Source organism: Ammodytes marinus (genome assembly GCF_949987685.1).
Source record: "Ammodytes marinus genome assembly, chromosome: 16".
Classification (NCBI taxonomy): Eukaryota; Metazoa; Chordata; class Actinopteri; order Uranoscopiformes; family Ammodytidae; genus Ammodytes; species Ammodytes marinus.
In genome coordinates this window covers 28,014,757-28,027,183 of record NC_137220.1, presented here as the reverse complement: position 1 = coordinate 28,027,183, position 12,427 = coordinate 28,014,757, and the positions used below count along the sequence as shown (strand labels likewise).

The following is a 12,427-nucleotide window of genomic DNA, read 5'->3' as shown; positions in this document are numbered from 1 at the left end:
TATCCTTCATCCCCCTCCCTCACTCCCTCTCTGTTTCCCCCTCCCCTCGGTTGCAGCTGTCACATGATCTAGTCTAGTGTGAAATTACTCCCTTCCCTGCCGTTCTGTCCGTCTTTCAGAGCCTGAAGATGTTACTTAAAAAAAATAAAATTGTACCCGCTCCTCTTTGTCTGCCTTACAATGGCACTCTTCATATTTGAATAACTTACTCCCTCACTTCTCTCTCTCTTCTCTCCCTTCCTTCTCCATTCCTGCAGGTGTAATAACCGCACCCAGTGTGTGGTGGTGGCGGGGTCGGATGTGTTTCCGGATCCCTGCCCGGGGACCTACAAGTACCTGGAGATCCAGTACGAGTGTGTCCCCTACAGTGAGTACTGAGACCCTGTCACCTCCTCCCACCCTTCTCACTCCATTCACCCCCATCCCAACCCAAACCCCCTACCCCCTCTTCAACCCCCAAAAACCCTTGACAAATGACATTCTCACAATCATGAGTGCACACTTGCTCTTTTTAGCTTTTTTCCCAACAAGCAAAACAAAACACAAGATAGTCATCCTCACCTGCTTTCTCTCTCTCTGTCTCACTTTTCTTCCCCTCTCATACACTTACACTGCGCAGACACACACAGGCACACTCTCACACAGAGCGCTAAATCTTTTCTTCATCGACAGTGCAACGCACCAGTAGCTGAGAGGGATTTTCACATGGGGGAAGGTGTTCTACAAAAACAGGGCCTGATAAGCACTACGCACACCCACTGCAAACGTGCAGTCAGCCCTTATTGGTGATCACAGCAGTGTAACACACACCGCCGTGCACTCACACACTGCTTGACCCAAGGGCATGCCACTGCCTTTATCTGGCCCCAAACACCTTTGCTGTCCCTCTGATTTCCAATAAAAATTAAAATTGGGCGCAGTGAGATTGGGAGGCAGGGGGGCGTTGTGTGTATGCCACACATCACAATAGGAATGGTAACACTACAGCAAAGGGCTTATTTTAGACCACATGACCTGGAGTGCTGCACACTTTAATGTCCCCATGGTAACGGCTGACTTACTCACGGCACTGTTCAAAGCTCTGAAGCAGGTGTTACATCAACACACGCCTGGCACGCACACGCACACACACACACACACACACACACACACACACACACACACACACACACACACGCGCACACACACACACACACACACACACACACAGACACACACTCACACACACACACACACGCGCACACACACACACACACACACAGACACACGCGCACACACACACACACACACACACACACACGTCACTTGCAAAAGGGGGGCACACAGTTCCTCCCTCCTCTGAGCCAGTATGCACAGGTAAACAAGAGCACACTCACAGCGCCAAAGGAACAGACACACGGATGGCTATATGGTGTTGCGTGGATCCTCGTTCATGTGAAAATCTCCGCTCAGTCTCCCCTCTTCCCTCTCATGTATTATTACTCTCAGCATTGATCCCCTCACTGTGCAGGAACCCCTGGCTACCTTCCATCAGGCAGAAGCACAATGGGGTCACAAGAAGGGCAGGAAGGGCAATTGGATGTGTTGGGGGGTGGGGGGGGATTGGGGGATATGCGTCTTCATGGGGTGCAGGGACTGTTTTTCAAGGTGGGGATACTGGGTGATTCTCTCTGCTTTTTCCTCAGGTGCAGATGTTGTGGTGAGACACAGGTTGGAGTTGATGCCATGCCGCTAACCACCTCCTCCTCCTAATGTCTTCTTCTTATTATTCTTCTTCTTCTCCCTCAATCTTCATCCATCCCCCCATTTCTCTCCTTCTTCTATATTCTATTCTCTTCCCATCAATCTGCCACCATATCTTATCATTCAGTACTGTCTATTCTGCTGTCTTAGTCTTTTTTCTTCTTTTACAGGTGGGAGAAATACTTCAATATCAAACCAGTGGCACTGACAGAGAGGCTCATATAAACTCAGGGACTTCATAGCACCTCTCTCAGTCTTTGCCCTTGCTCTGCTCAGTGCTTTTGTGCCCTCAATCTACCTTTTCAGAAACGTTTTTCAAGTCAGGTTGCAGCAGATAAAAGCTTATTTGAGTTTTCTTGCCATTGGGGACGATTATTTATAAGTGGCAAAAAGTATTTTTCAGGAGTCAACACCGGGCTGGTGACCTTGCTTGTTAGTCCTCTGGTAGTTCTGTGCTGCTTGGTGAACCTAGTGAGCTGTATTATATTGTAAGGGGCCATGGTAGCTTACCTGCCTTCTTTCCACCTTGCATTCTAACCTTGTATTGTTCCCTCTGACTGCATAAGCAAGCTTGTTTCTCTTTCAATCAAAGGGATGATTAAATAGCTGCTGACTTGCATTTTTCAAACTTTGTTGATTGCGTCTGAGGTGCTTTGCAGCTTAGAAAAATTGGAAGCTGATCCCTGTATGATGAAAAGTCTATGCCTGTGTACGGTGACAAAGAGGAGCCAATTATCCCTGACCTTTGCCATTGACTTCCACTGGGAAAACACCACCACTGTATGCTCACTCACATACCCACGCATGCTAAACAAGTAGGCGGCTGTACATGTTTTCTGCTCATCTGACAAATTAAATACGACTTGACACATTCAGACTACGAGCTGGAACTGTTCATTCCCAAACCTAGTCACCGTCGCACCGCGCGCCACTCAACTCGGCCACTTTTAATTACCAGGAGAGAGGGCGCATCGCTCTCTTCACTTCTGCCTCAGCAGAGATTTGTCAAGATTAATTGAATTTGCCGCTGCTAATCGCTCTGGTAATGCCCCATCGTTCACGTCTGGCTGGTAACGCTGGGCACTCGGGCATTCTCCGAGGCTGACGCATGCTATCCATCGGTTGTCTTGACAAAAAGGTGAACAATAGAGAGATGATGTTATGGTGCTGTGGTTCAGCTGGGTTGATGGCTGTGTGATGTTTGCGTCTGACAGCGTCCTCTGTGTGCGTGTCACAAAGGCGCCGTGTTACCAGTCACCTGAAACGGCGAGGTGACAGCCAGAGCTGAGCTGACACACACACACAGACACAGACACAGACACAGACACACACACACACACACACACACACACGCTCTGTCAGCGTAGCTCAAACAAGGGTCTGGAATCATTTGTGTGTGTGTTGCTGTGTGTGGGATGGCCTTGGCAAAATACAACAAGTCAAATCATATCTCATTGCCCCTAAAAGCCCTTTGAGGCCTCCTCCGCCACATAGCATTGTTTTTGCCAGCCGGAACAGAGCAAGACAAAATGGCTCTACCGAATTCTCATTTTGTATGGCCTGCTGTATACGGCTGGATTCCATTAAGACATCACAGAGCCATGCACACTACACCACTGCAGCGTGTTTTTACTGCAGTGGAAACCCTATACTGCAGTCTTAACACAGATGTGTCAAAGTAAATCTACACTGCAAGAGAACTCTACCTGTCCCCCCTCTAGCCCCTTTTACACAGCCAGTGAAAGCCGGGAAAATGCCGGCCTTTTCGGCCCTTGGCCCTGCTGTATAAATGCGACCGTCGCGGAACGGGGGCCGAGAGGCGCAACAGATTGTCCCAGGCATTTTACTACCTCCGAGGAAGTAAAATTTCAGACACAATCAGTTCCGCCTCTCTGTATAAATGCGTCTGCTTGTTGTTGCGGAACAGGGGGAGTGTGACGTTCCATAGCCTACGTTCTAAACATGCAACCATGGTAGCAGTAAAAGGAAGATGGATAGTTAAGCAAAATCATATTACAGGGAGTAATGTAAATTTGTTTAAATGACCAAAAAAAAGGAATGGCGTATAATATAGCTGGTTCTAAGGTCCGCTGCTCAATCCAAACCCCACGCTTCATTTTCCAGTTTATGAGTATTTCTACACAAAGTAAATTATTCAATGAATTGGAAAAGCTAGGCTAGGCTAAGCTAGGCTGTGACCGGATCGCCGCCGCTATTATTATCCTGAAGTCTGAGCGTATATCCACTCAGACTTCAGGATAATAATAGCAGCGGCTGTCTACAGTAACGTGACTTCAAACACTGTGTGTGTGTGTGTGTGTGTGTGTGTGTGTGTGTGTGTGTGTGTGTGTGTGTGTGTGTGTGTGTGTGTGTGTGTGTGTGTGTGTGGCAGAGCGCTGCCCTCACAAAGAGACCCGCTCACAGCCAACATGTCACACACACACACACACACACACACACACACACACACACACACACACACACACACACACACACACTCACTCACTCACTCACTCACTCACTCACTCACTCACTCACTTCTGCTCTCAATTCACCGGCCATTGTTGTTTTAGAAAAGCTGACTGGCGCGGCGCTAAATGTATACGTCACACCTGACAGTCACCCCTCTTTCATTCCGGAATGTTGATAGGGAGCTATTTTTTTCTCTCATTTGCACCGGTTTAGCGGACGGAAAACGGCGCAATCCTTTAGTGGATGTCGTGGCCCTTAGTTTTGTCCCTTTGCTATTTCATCAGCTGTGATTTATCTTAGAATGTAGAACTTGCTTTCAAAGCGCCTACTGAGCCTGCTGCCTGTATAGAAGATATGCTGCTTCTTAGGTAACGCCATATAATCTACTTTTTATATTCATATTTTGTGGCCCTGCCACTTTGTCCAAGTTATAAAATGTATTCTACCCCACAAATGTATTCAGCATGGAGTAATGTTTTTACAAGACATCGCTATTCGGACATAAAAATCACTGGAAATGATAGTTGACTTGTTGGGAAGAGTTTGTCAGTAGAAGGAATAATGGCGTTATTATGTGACAGGTGTTCAGGGGAGGAGAGGAAACACTTTGATGTAGCTGAAAATGAAATGTTATTAATATGTATTGGAGCACCATTAGACGTGGGGCTCATAAATGTTTGTTGAATAAGTAGCAGGAGGCTTTGCTCAGGCAGAGGAAAGCGATGACTCTTTACCGTAAATTTTTTTTAAATGAGAGATGGGAGATAAAATAGAGGGGAGAGGACTGAAGAAGCTGGCATATTTCATCACTGTGAAGGAGAGAGACAGAGGAGGATAAGTTGTCGTGCAGCACTCCAACAATGTGTGTGTGTGTGTATTTGAGAACGTGTGTTTCTAGCTGTTCTCATTAGTGTGGGAGTAATTGATAGGGTTGCAGAGAGCGCTGAGCAGAGTGATTCAAGGGAAAGGCAGTGGCTTATTTCTTAAAAGGGCCTTGAAAAAGAAATGCTGAATGAATCAGACAAACAACCAAGGAGGCCTTAAACTAACCTCTTGCTTACTGTGAGGACAGTTTGATGAGTCTTGTCTCTGTCTTTCTTTCTTTCTGTGTGTGTGTGTGTGTGTGTGTGTGTGTGTGTGTGTGTGTGTGTGTGTGTGTGTGTGTGTGTGTGTGTGTGTGTGTGTGTGTGTGAGTGAGTGCTTTTATGTTTCGAAGGTACAAGTGAAGATCGTGCGTGTCTGTGTGTCTATTTTTCAGGACGAGCCAGAGCCAAAGAAATGGAATCAACACAAGTCTTCCACACACCTTTTTCATCTCTTCCCTTTCTGCAGAATTGAAGAAGTGTTCTTTCTGTTTTGGTCTCTCTCTATCATACATTTCTCTTTCTCTTTCTCTGTCTTTCTACATGCCACTACTGTGCATCACACCCATCATTTTTCTCCTGTTAAAACGTGCCCAACGTTCCATTCATAACAATGCATTTAGTTTACTAACTATTTAAGGACTGTGACATCACACTTGCATGAAGCAGACACGCTCGGCTGTCAGTAGATGCCTCCTATGAAAATCTCCATGTGTCCTGAGCTGAGCTGAGCTGGCCCTATGCCCCCCCTCCCCCCCCCCCCCCCCCCCCCCCCCCCCCACACACACACACAGTTGTCTTACTGAGGATGCTCTCTGGCCAATCTCTCCCTCCCCTAACCTTGGAGCTTATGATTGCACTCACAGTTGGTGGTGTGGTTGTCTTGCCCCTTTCCCCAGCTTCACAGGACTTGCATTCGTAGCTTTGTTGACCCCTCTAGGCTCAACATGGCTGCCATTCTCCCCAGGTCTTGGTGGAAGTTGTTTTTCCAGTTTGATCTTGGCACAGATGAGACATAATCACTGTTGATGCTGATACTGCCTCTGCTGTAGTGCTGCCAGGCCATCCACAGACACTGATCAAGCTGCTAATGTTCCCGTTTTCCTTTTAATTTGGCTTGCTATTTGTCTTCTTATATCTCTCTCTCTGTCTTGCTCTCTCTTTACATTTTTTTCACGGGCAAACCTGCGAGGTGTTAAGACTATTTTACAGGGTTCTCCAGGGACCTCAGGCTTCCCGCGACACATACACGACACATGACGCTCGCAGCCGGGGATCCACCAGCCATGTGCCTTTTGACACTTGTCTTCCAGAGAGACAAGGCAATCCGCTCGCACACTACCACTCGCGCTTTTGCAAACACAGAGGAAAGGTGCGCTGTTCTAGAAAAGTGAAGCCGACAATCCCTGCTAGCTTTTCCTGGAGTCTCCAGCTGCCGCTCATCAACCCTCCCCAGACGCAGTGACACAAACAAGTACCAAAATAGTGACATGGATCTGGTTGGAGCCACGCCTTCACCTGCTCCCATCAGCCGAGGCCTCTGTGTGCCTCAACACAACAACCTATTGATTTGTTTTTTGTGATGAGCTCGCCTTAGACATTTCTCACATCTCTCTTATGTCGCTACCCTTCTTTTTTGTCCCCCCATGCCCCCACCGTGGCTCCTGGTTTCTCTCTGTTTCTAAGGCGTTCCACTCTGTCCAGCCCTCCCTTTACCCTGTTGTTTGTTCTCCTTTTCTTTGATGAGCCAAGCAAGCCGGCAACTTGCCATTGATTGGACGGTCGATGGGTTGAGTGTTTTCGCTGGCTTCCACAGCGAGCATCCTGACTCTGTCAATTGAGCAAAAGCCGAAAGCGCCGCTTTCTTTAGATCAAGGGACCGCTCTCATGTCAACACAGACCGTACTGGAGAAAAGAAGAGGAACAAAAGGAATTCAACGATCCCTCCAAACACAACTAGCCACAGATAGAGACATCCTCACTGCCACCTTTCCATCTATCATCCCCCCATTTCTTTCTCTACCTCTCTCTCTCTCTCTCTCTCTCTCTCTCTCTCTCTCAACAATTTTCGCCCTCAGTGTCTTTTCTCCAACAGGTTCCTGGAGCTCCACTTTGGGTGTTAGGGGAAATTGGGAGGGAGAGAGGGAAAGAGGGAAAGAGGGAGAGCGGAGGGTTGTGGCAAAAACAGGGGTGGAGGTGGAGGTGGGGTTGAGAGTGTGTGGTTGGGAGTGGATTGTGTTGGCGGGGGATTATTGATAAAGCTGAAATGAAATGGAAATGGATTTAAACTTAGGTCAGGCCATTTTCCCCTCCTCATTTTCCATTTGAGCCATCCTTTCTCTGAGTAGCCAACCATAACACAGACAGATAACTTGCTTTAAAAAAAGAGAGAGAGCGAGAGAGAGAAAGGACAGCGTTTTATTTAATCTAAATTTTCTCTTTTTTCCTGCACCTGTTTTTCTTTCATTCTCTTTACCCTCTCTTCCTTTCTCTATCTTCCTGACTGTTCTTCACTTTTATCTTTCTGTCTCCTTCTTTCTCCCTTTTTCCGATGCTTGAATAGAAGTGGATCAAAAAGGTAAAGACCACAATGAACATAACAACCACAGCTCGCCCCTACCTCCCTTCTCCTCTTCCCTTGTCTCCCTTCCCCCTCCCATACCCACTCCTAACCCAGCACCTTGTGTAGTGCTCATGTTTGATGTTGATACCCCTCCCCTTTCTTTCTCCAATCTCTAATCGCCTCCTCTGCACTTCTCTTCTCTATCTCTGTACTATAACCAAAACTCTAAAATCTTTCTAGATTTCCTCCTTGGTTCTGATGACACCAGCCTGACGTGCACACATTGCACGCACGCACAAACACACACACACACAAACATGCACGCACGCACGCACACACGCACGCACGCACACACACACACACACACACACACACACACACGCACACACACACACACACACACACACACACACAGGCATCTTTTATGGCGCTTTTCCATCGCGTGGTATCAGCTCAACTTGACTCGACTCAACTCGCATTTTTGGCGTTTCAACCGCAATATCATAGTAGCTGGTACCTGGTAGCGGCTGCTTTTTTGGTATCGCCTCGCTCTAGGTTCCAAGCGAGCTGAGCCGATGCTAAAAGGTGATGTCGGCAGACTGCCGGCCACTGCTTGGCCAGAGACTCCCGGGCTTCATTCTGTTGTAGGGGAGAACGGGGTAATTTGTCACACGGGTTGGTTGTCACAATCGTTATATCTCGGAACCAGAAGGCGCTGTCTGTGAAATTTTGGTATGTAAATATCCAGAATTGGGAAAAGAGGTCACCTACATAGTCTTCCTTGGAGTTAGACTGCTGAATTTGAGGTGAGAGGACTGTTTGTGTTTTTCATGTCAAATTGAAAATATTTATCTCCTCAGTATTTTTCTTCTAGGCTTTTACAGAATGGGTTTATAACAAAACACTTGTACCCATAAAAAGTGTGAAGGGTAAAGTATAGTTTAGATTTGGTTAGCAAGCTAATTAGTTGTCAGATGGTTGTTGGCATTGATGCTAGCAAAAAATTCAAGTTGGGGTTGGTCGTCACATTTTTGGGGGGGTTGGTTGTCACATGTTATCCAAAGGCTACAGCCAGAAAAGGAACCCAATAACGAAATAAATTGTCAAGCTGTATCCTCACTGACACCCCAGAGAAGGAAAGAATAGAGCAGGAAAAGGCAGCTAGCATGCAAAGGAAAAAAGGGCAACAAAATCAAAACAACCCAGTGCATTCCAAACTAGACAAGCTGCCAAGGCTACAGTAAGTTATATAGGCCTATTTGTCAACTTGACAATGCAATTGCATTTTCAAATTGAGTTCTACTTTCTTTCCTTCTTTTCAAGATTATTCCCATTAAGATAACATTGTGACAAACAACCCCATAGTGTATGACAACCGACCCCTTGATGGGGTTGATTGTCACAATGTGTTAGGGTGTCTTTGATGATTCATTTCTTCTTTATTACAATAAGATAGAAAAAGTGAGGGGTACACATTTCGAGCCAACATTTTAAGCTTCAATGTAATGTAATGACTATCGAAAGATGTTTAGGTGATGAGCAATTCTCAGTAGAGTAAAAAGTGTGCCTACTTATCCCGTTCTCCCCTATATACTCCCAAACTCTCCAGGACTGTTCGAGTGTATTTTGTCTCGCCGCGTGCAGCCTTCTCTGGTTCTCTTTCATTTGATTTGCATCACAGATCCGAAGAAAAGTAATGAAATGTCCATATATTCGCTAAGCTCACCCAGTTGTGTTGGTTGTTGGGGATGTTACTTTAAACATACTGTACACGACACGAGAGGAGACACGTAGGGCTGGCTACTAGCAGCTATAAATTACAAGCCTTGGACTGCACCGATTACCTCAATAAAATATTCAGGCTGAGACACGGCTTGCTTTTGCAAACACGTATCCTGAAACAAGCACAAAACAGTCAACTTTATCATGCCCGTGTTTACGTGCATAGGGATGTACGTGACGCATCCCTACAGCTGACTGAGTGGCAGAGTCACACATAATGATACCAACCCTCCCTTTTAATGGCCCGTAGCAATATTCTTCTACCTCTTGTAGCAAACAGATACAAGGGTGGTCTTCCTCAAACATTTTCCATCCATATTTTTGGCGGTTGGTTCAGTTAATAGTAGAACAACTGCTCGTAATTTCTGCTTTGCTACTTTGTTCCGGAGTTGGCTTTCTGCCCATTGTATGACGACCCCGCCCACGTTCAGGAGGTTCTATTTGCAGGGGAAAACGACCCGTGCTGCTACCAAACCAAGTTGAACTAAGTCCAGTTGAGTCGAGTAGAGCTACATGTGCGGTGGAAAAGCGCCAATAGTATAGGTCAATCCAGAATCTATGATATGAGATAAATGAGAAAGGAACTTCATTCCTACAAAGTAGCACATCATAACCTAAACTGAAAGACAACATATATCATCTCATGGATGGCAAACATCTCTTCCCTTGTTTCCATCGCTTTCAAAAACTATCTTCCACTTCACACATGTTGCCTCACATATACATGACAATTCACATTTCTCATTACGTTTCTCAGGACTTGTTCCTCTCATTTCGCTACACAGATATTTATTTTTCCCTCCAGATCTAAGAGAAAAAAACTTCTGTCTCTATATAACTCAGCTGCTCCTTTTCTCCATTATTAGTTTATCTATTCCCTCCTTTTTTAGATTCAGATTTGGGTGTTGCTGTTATCTAGAAGCAAAACATTGTGTAAAGATAAACCAGTAGCTAGCCAAGGTTGCTCTCAGAATCCTTTTACAGTATTCCAGTTCCAGGTGCTTCAGTGTCCCATTCTGTCGCTCTTCCTTTTCCAACTGATCACACTTCCATTTAACTCCTTTTCTCTCACTGTCCCCTCACTTATCTTGCTTCTCTTTCATATTATGTTTCTCATCTCCTCCCATTTTCTTCTTCTCTTTCTCTCACCTCTTTCTGATTGGTTTGTCTCTCAGATTACATGTTGCCATCACAAGCAGCTGCAGGCTCCTATAAGCATCTCTTACTCTCCTCTTCCTCCTTCTCTCTCCATCTTTTCCTACAGTTTGTCACTGCCATGGCTCTGTCTTCCTACTGGTGCCCTCCCCCTCCCCCTCCCACCCCCGTCTACATCGGCCAATCCTTCCTTATATGTTCAATGAGGCTCAGGAAGATGAGAGTGGAGTGGAGGGGATAGGGGGGTAGGAGGTGTAATCCCTATAGGGAGTGCTCTAGCTTCTTGTAATAGCCACTATGATACAGCAGTCCTCACCTCAAGCACCCTTAAAGAGCCCCAATCAGCATGACCAGGCACCCCTAATCACAAGCTTCTTAAAGAGGAGAGAGACCTGACCCATACCCAAGGTCACGGTGAGAGTAGTGGCCATCAGTGCCAGCTTTCCACTTTCCATTCCAAATGACCCCCCACACACACACACACACACATCACATCTGTCCGAGCCTCAGCCATTTGGCCCCGTCTGGCCCCATGGCTGTATCCATATGTTGGAGGAACTAACTCCTATAGGAGGTTGCCATTAACCCGTTTATAGACCCTTTGTCTGTCTTTATGTCCATGGCTTTTCATTAACATGGATCATTGTCTCACATTTTTCTCCCACTGCAAGCAGCCATTTTAGCTCACTCTCCCTGCTAGCAGTGAAACGGCACGCTACAAACCATTCCCCTTCTCCTCCCCCTGCTTCAGCCTCACCCAACTAACACAAATATGAATCCCCCCTTTCCTCTGTCTGCACTCCTGCCCTTACCCACCTTAATCCATCTGCTGCTGAACACACTTCCTTTCTCTGTTTATGGCTGAATTCACATTCCAGACGTTTGTCTTGCCGTGTCTGTCCAATGTATCCTCACTGATTTATCAGGCGATTGACAGATTTGGATTGGGATGAGGTGCAGCGCTCAGTGACGATGTGATATGCTGGAGATCCTGTTCAATGAGTGTACACCTACACACTGTTATAGGCTTTTTTAGGACTATTTTGCTTCCTCCTTCCCATCACCCCCTATGTCCCTTTTCTCACCCTTTTTCGCTGACAGTCTAGCAGAATACACTCCACATCATTACAACATTTCATTTATAACTGCTGACAGCACCAAACAAGTGTCAGCCGTATGTTTCTCACCTCCAATCTGTTTGCTTCTGAAGGAGAAAAGGCAAGAAAAGGAAAGCAGTGTTAAACAATCTTGGTGTTTCCATGGAGGGCAGGGTGGGGAACTGGACAAATTGCTCCCCATACTTGTGAGTTGGAAAAGTGAGAGGGAATGAGTGAGAAACTACTGCGTGGTGTGACAGGAAACCATAAAGAACGGCTGCAAATGGAGAAAGAGAGGGAGAGCGCTGGTCGCTATAGAGACGATGAGTCAGGCAGCCTCATTAGGAATGACCCACCACACACACCAGCGCAGTCATGTGACCGAGGCAGTGCAGACACCCTGTTCAGTGGCACAGGCAGAGTGTGAGGATTTACTGTACATGCATTAATCGTGCAGTGTTTGAGCCACAGAACAGAGAGGTGAGTGAGTGAAGTGGTCAAGAATAGAAGACTGATAGAAATCCCCTTACCTCTGGGAGGCTTGATTCATAGCAGAAAGGAGGAGACAGGAGCATGCTAGAGCTAGGCTAATGTCAAAGCCATGCAGGGTTAGTTTACTGCGCAAGCCTTAGTCATGTAAAGGGTATGCCCTCTTTTATTTACTGTCTATCTGCAGCCTGTAGCCTCTGCAGTCATGTCCCCGCCAAACTGTACTGTCACTCAGTTCCAATTTCACTTCAAGGCCGATAAGT

The 12,427-nt window shown here is 46.4% G+C and overlaps 1 protein-coding gene across 1 annotated transcript in view; it reads left to right on the top strand.

Annotated features, from left to right (window-relative positions):
- Positions 1-12,427, top strand: part of adgrl1a (adhesion G protein-coupled receptor L1a) — a gene marked incomplete at both ends in the record, with an annotated part of 80,173 nt that overhangs the window by 34,756 nt on the left and 32,990 nt on the right. Inside the window, 2 exons of the mRNA XM_080043274.1 lie at positions 258-367; positions 7,642-7,656. Coding sequence (XP_079899400.1) covers positions 258-367; positions 7,642-7,656 — 125 coding nt within the window. The remainder of the gene's footprint in view (positions 1-257; positions 368-7,641; positions 7,657-12,427) is intronic.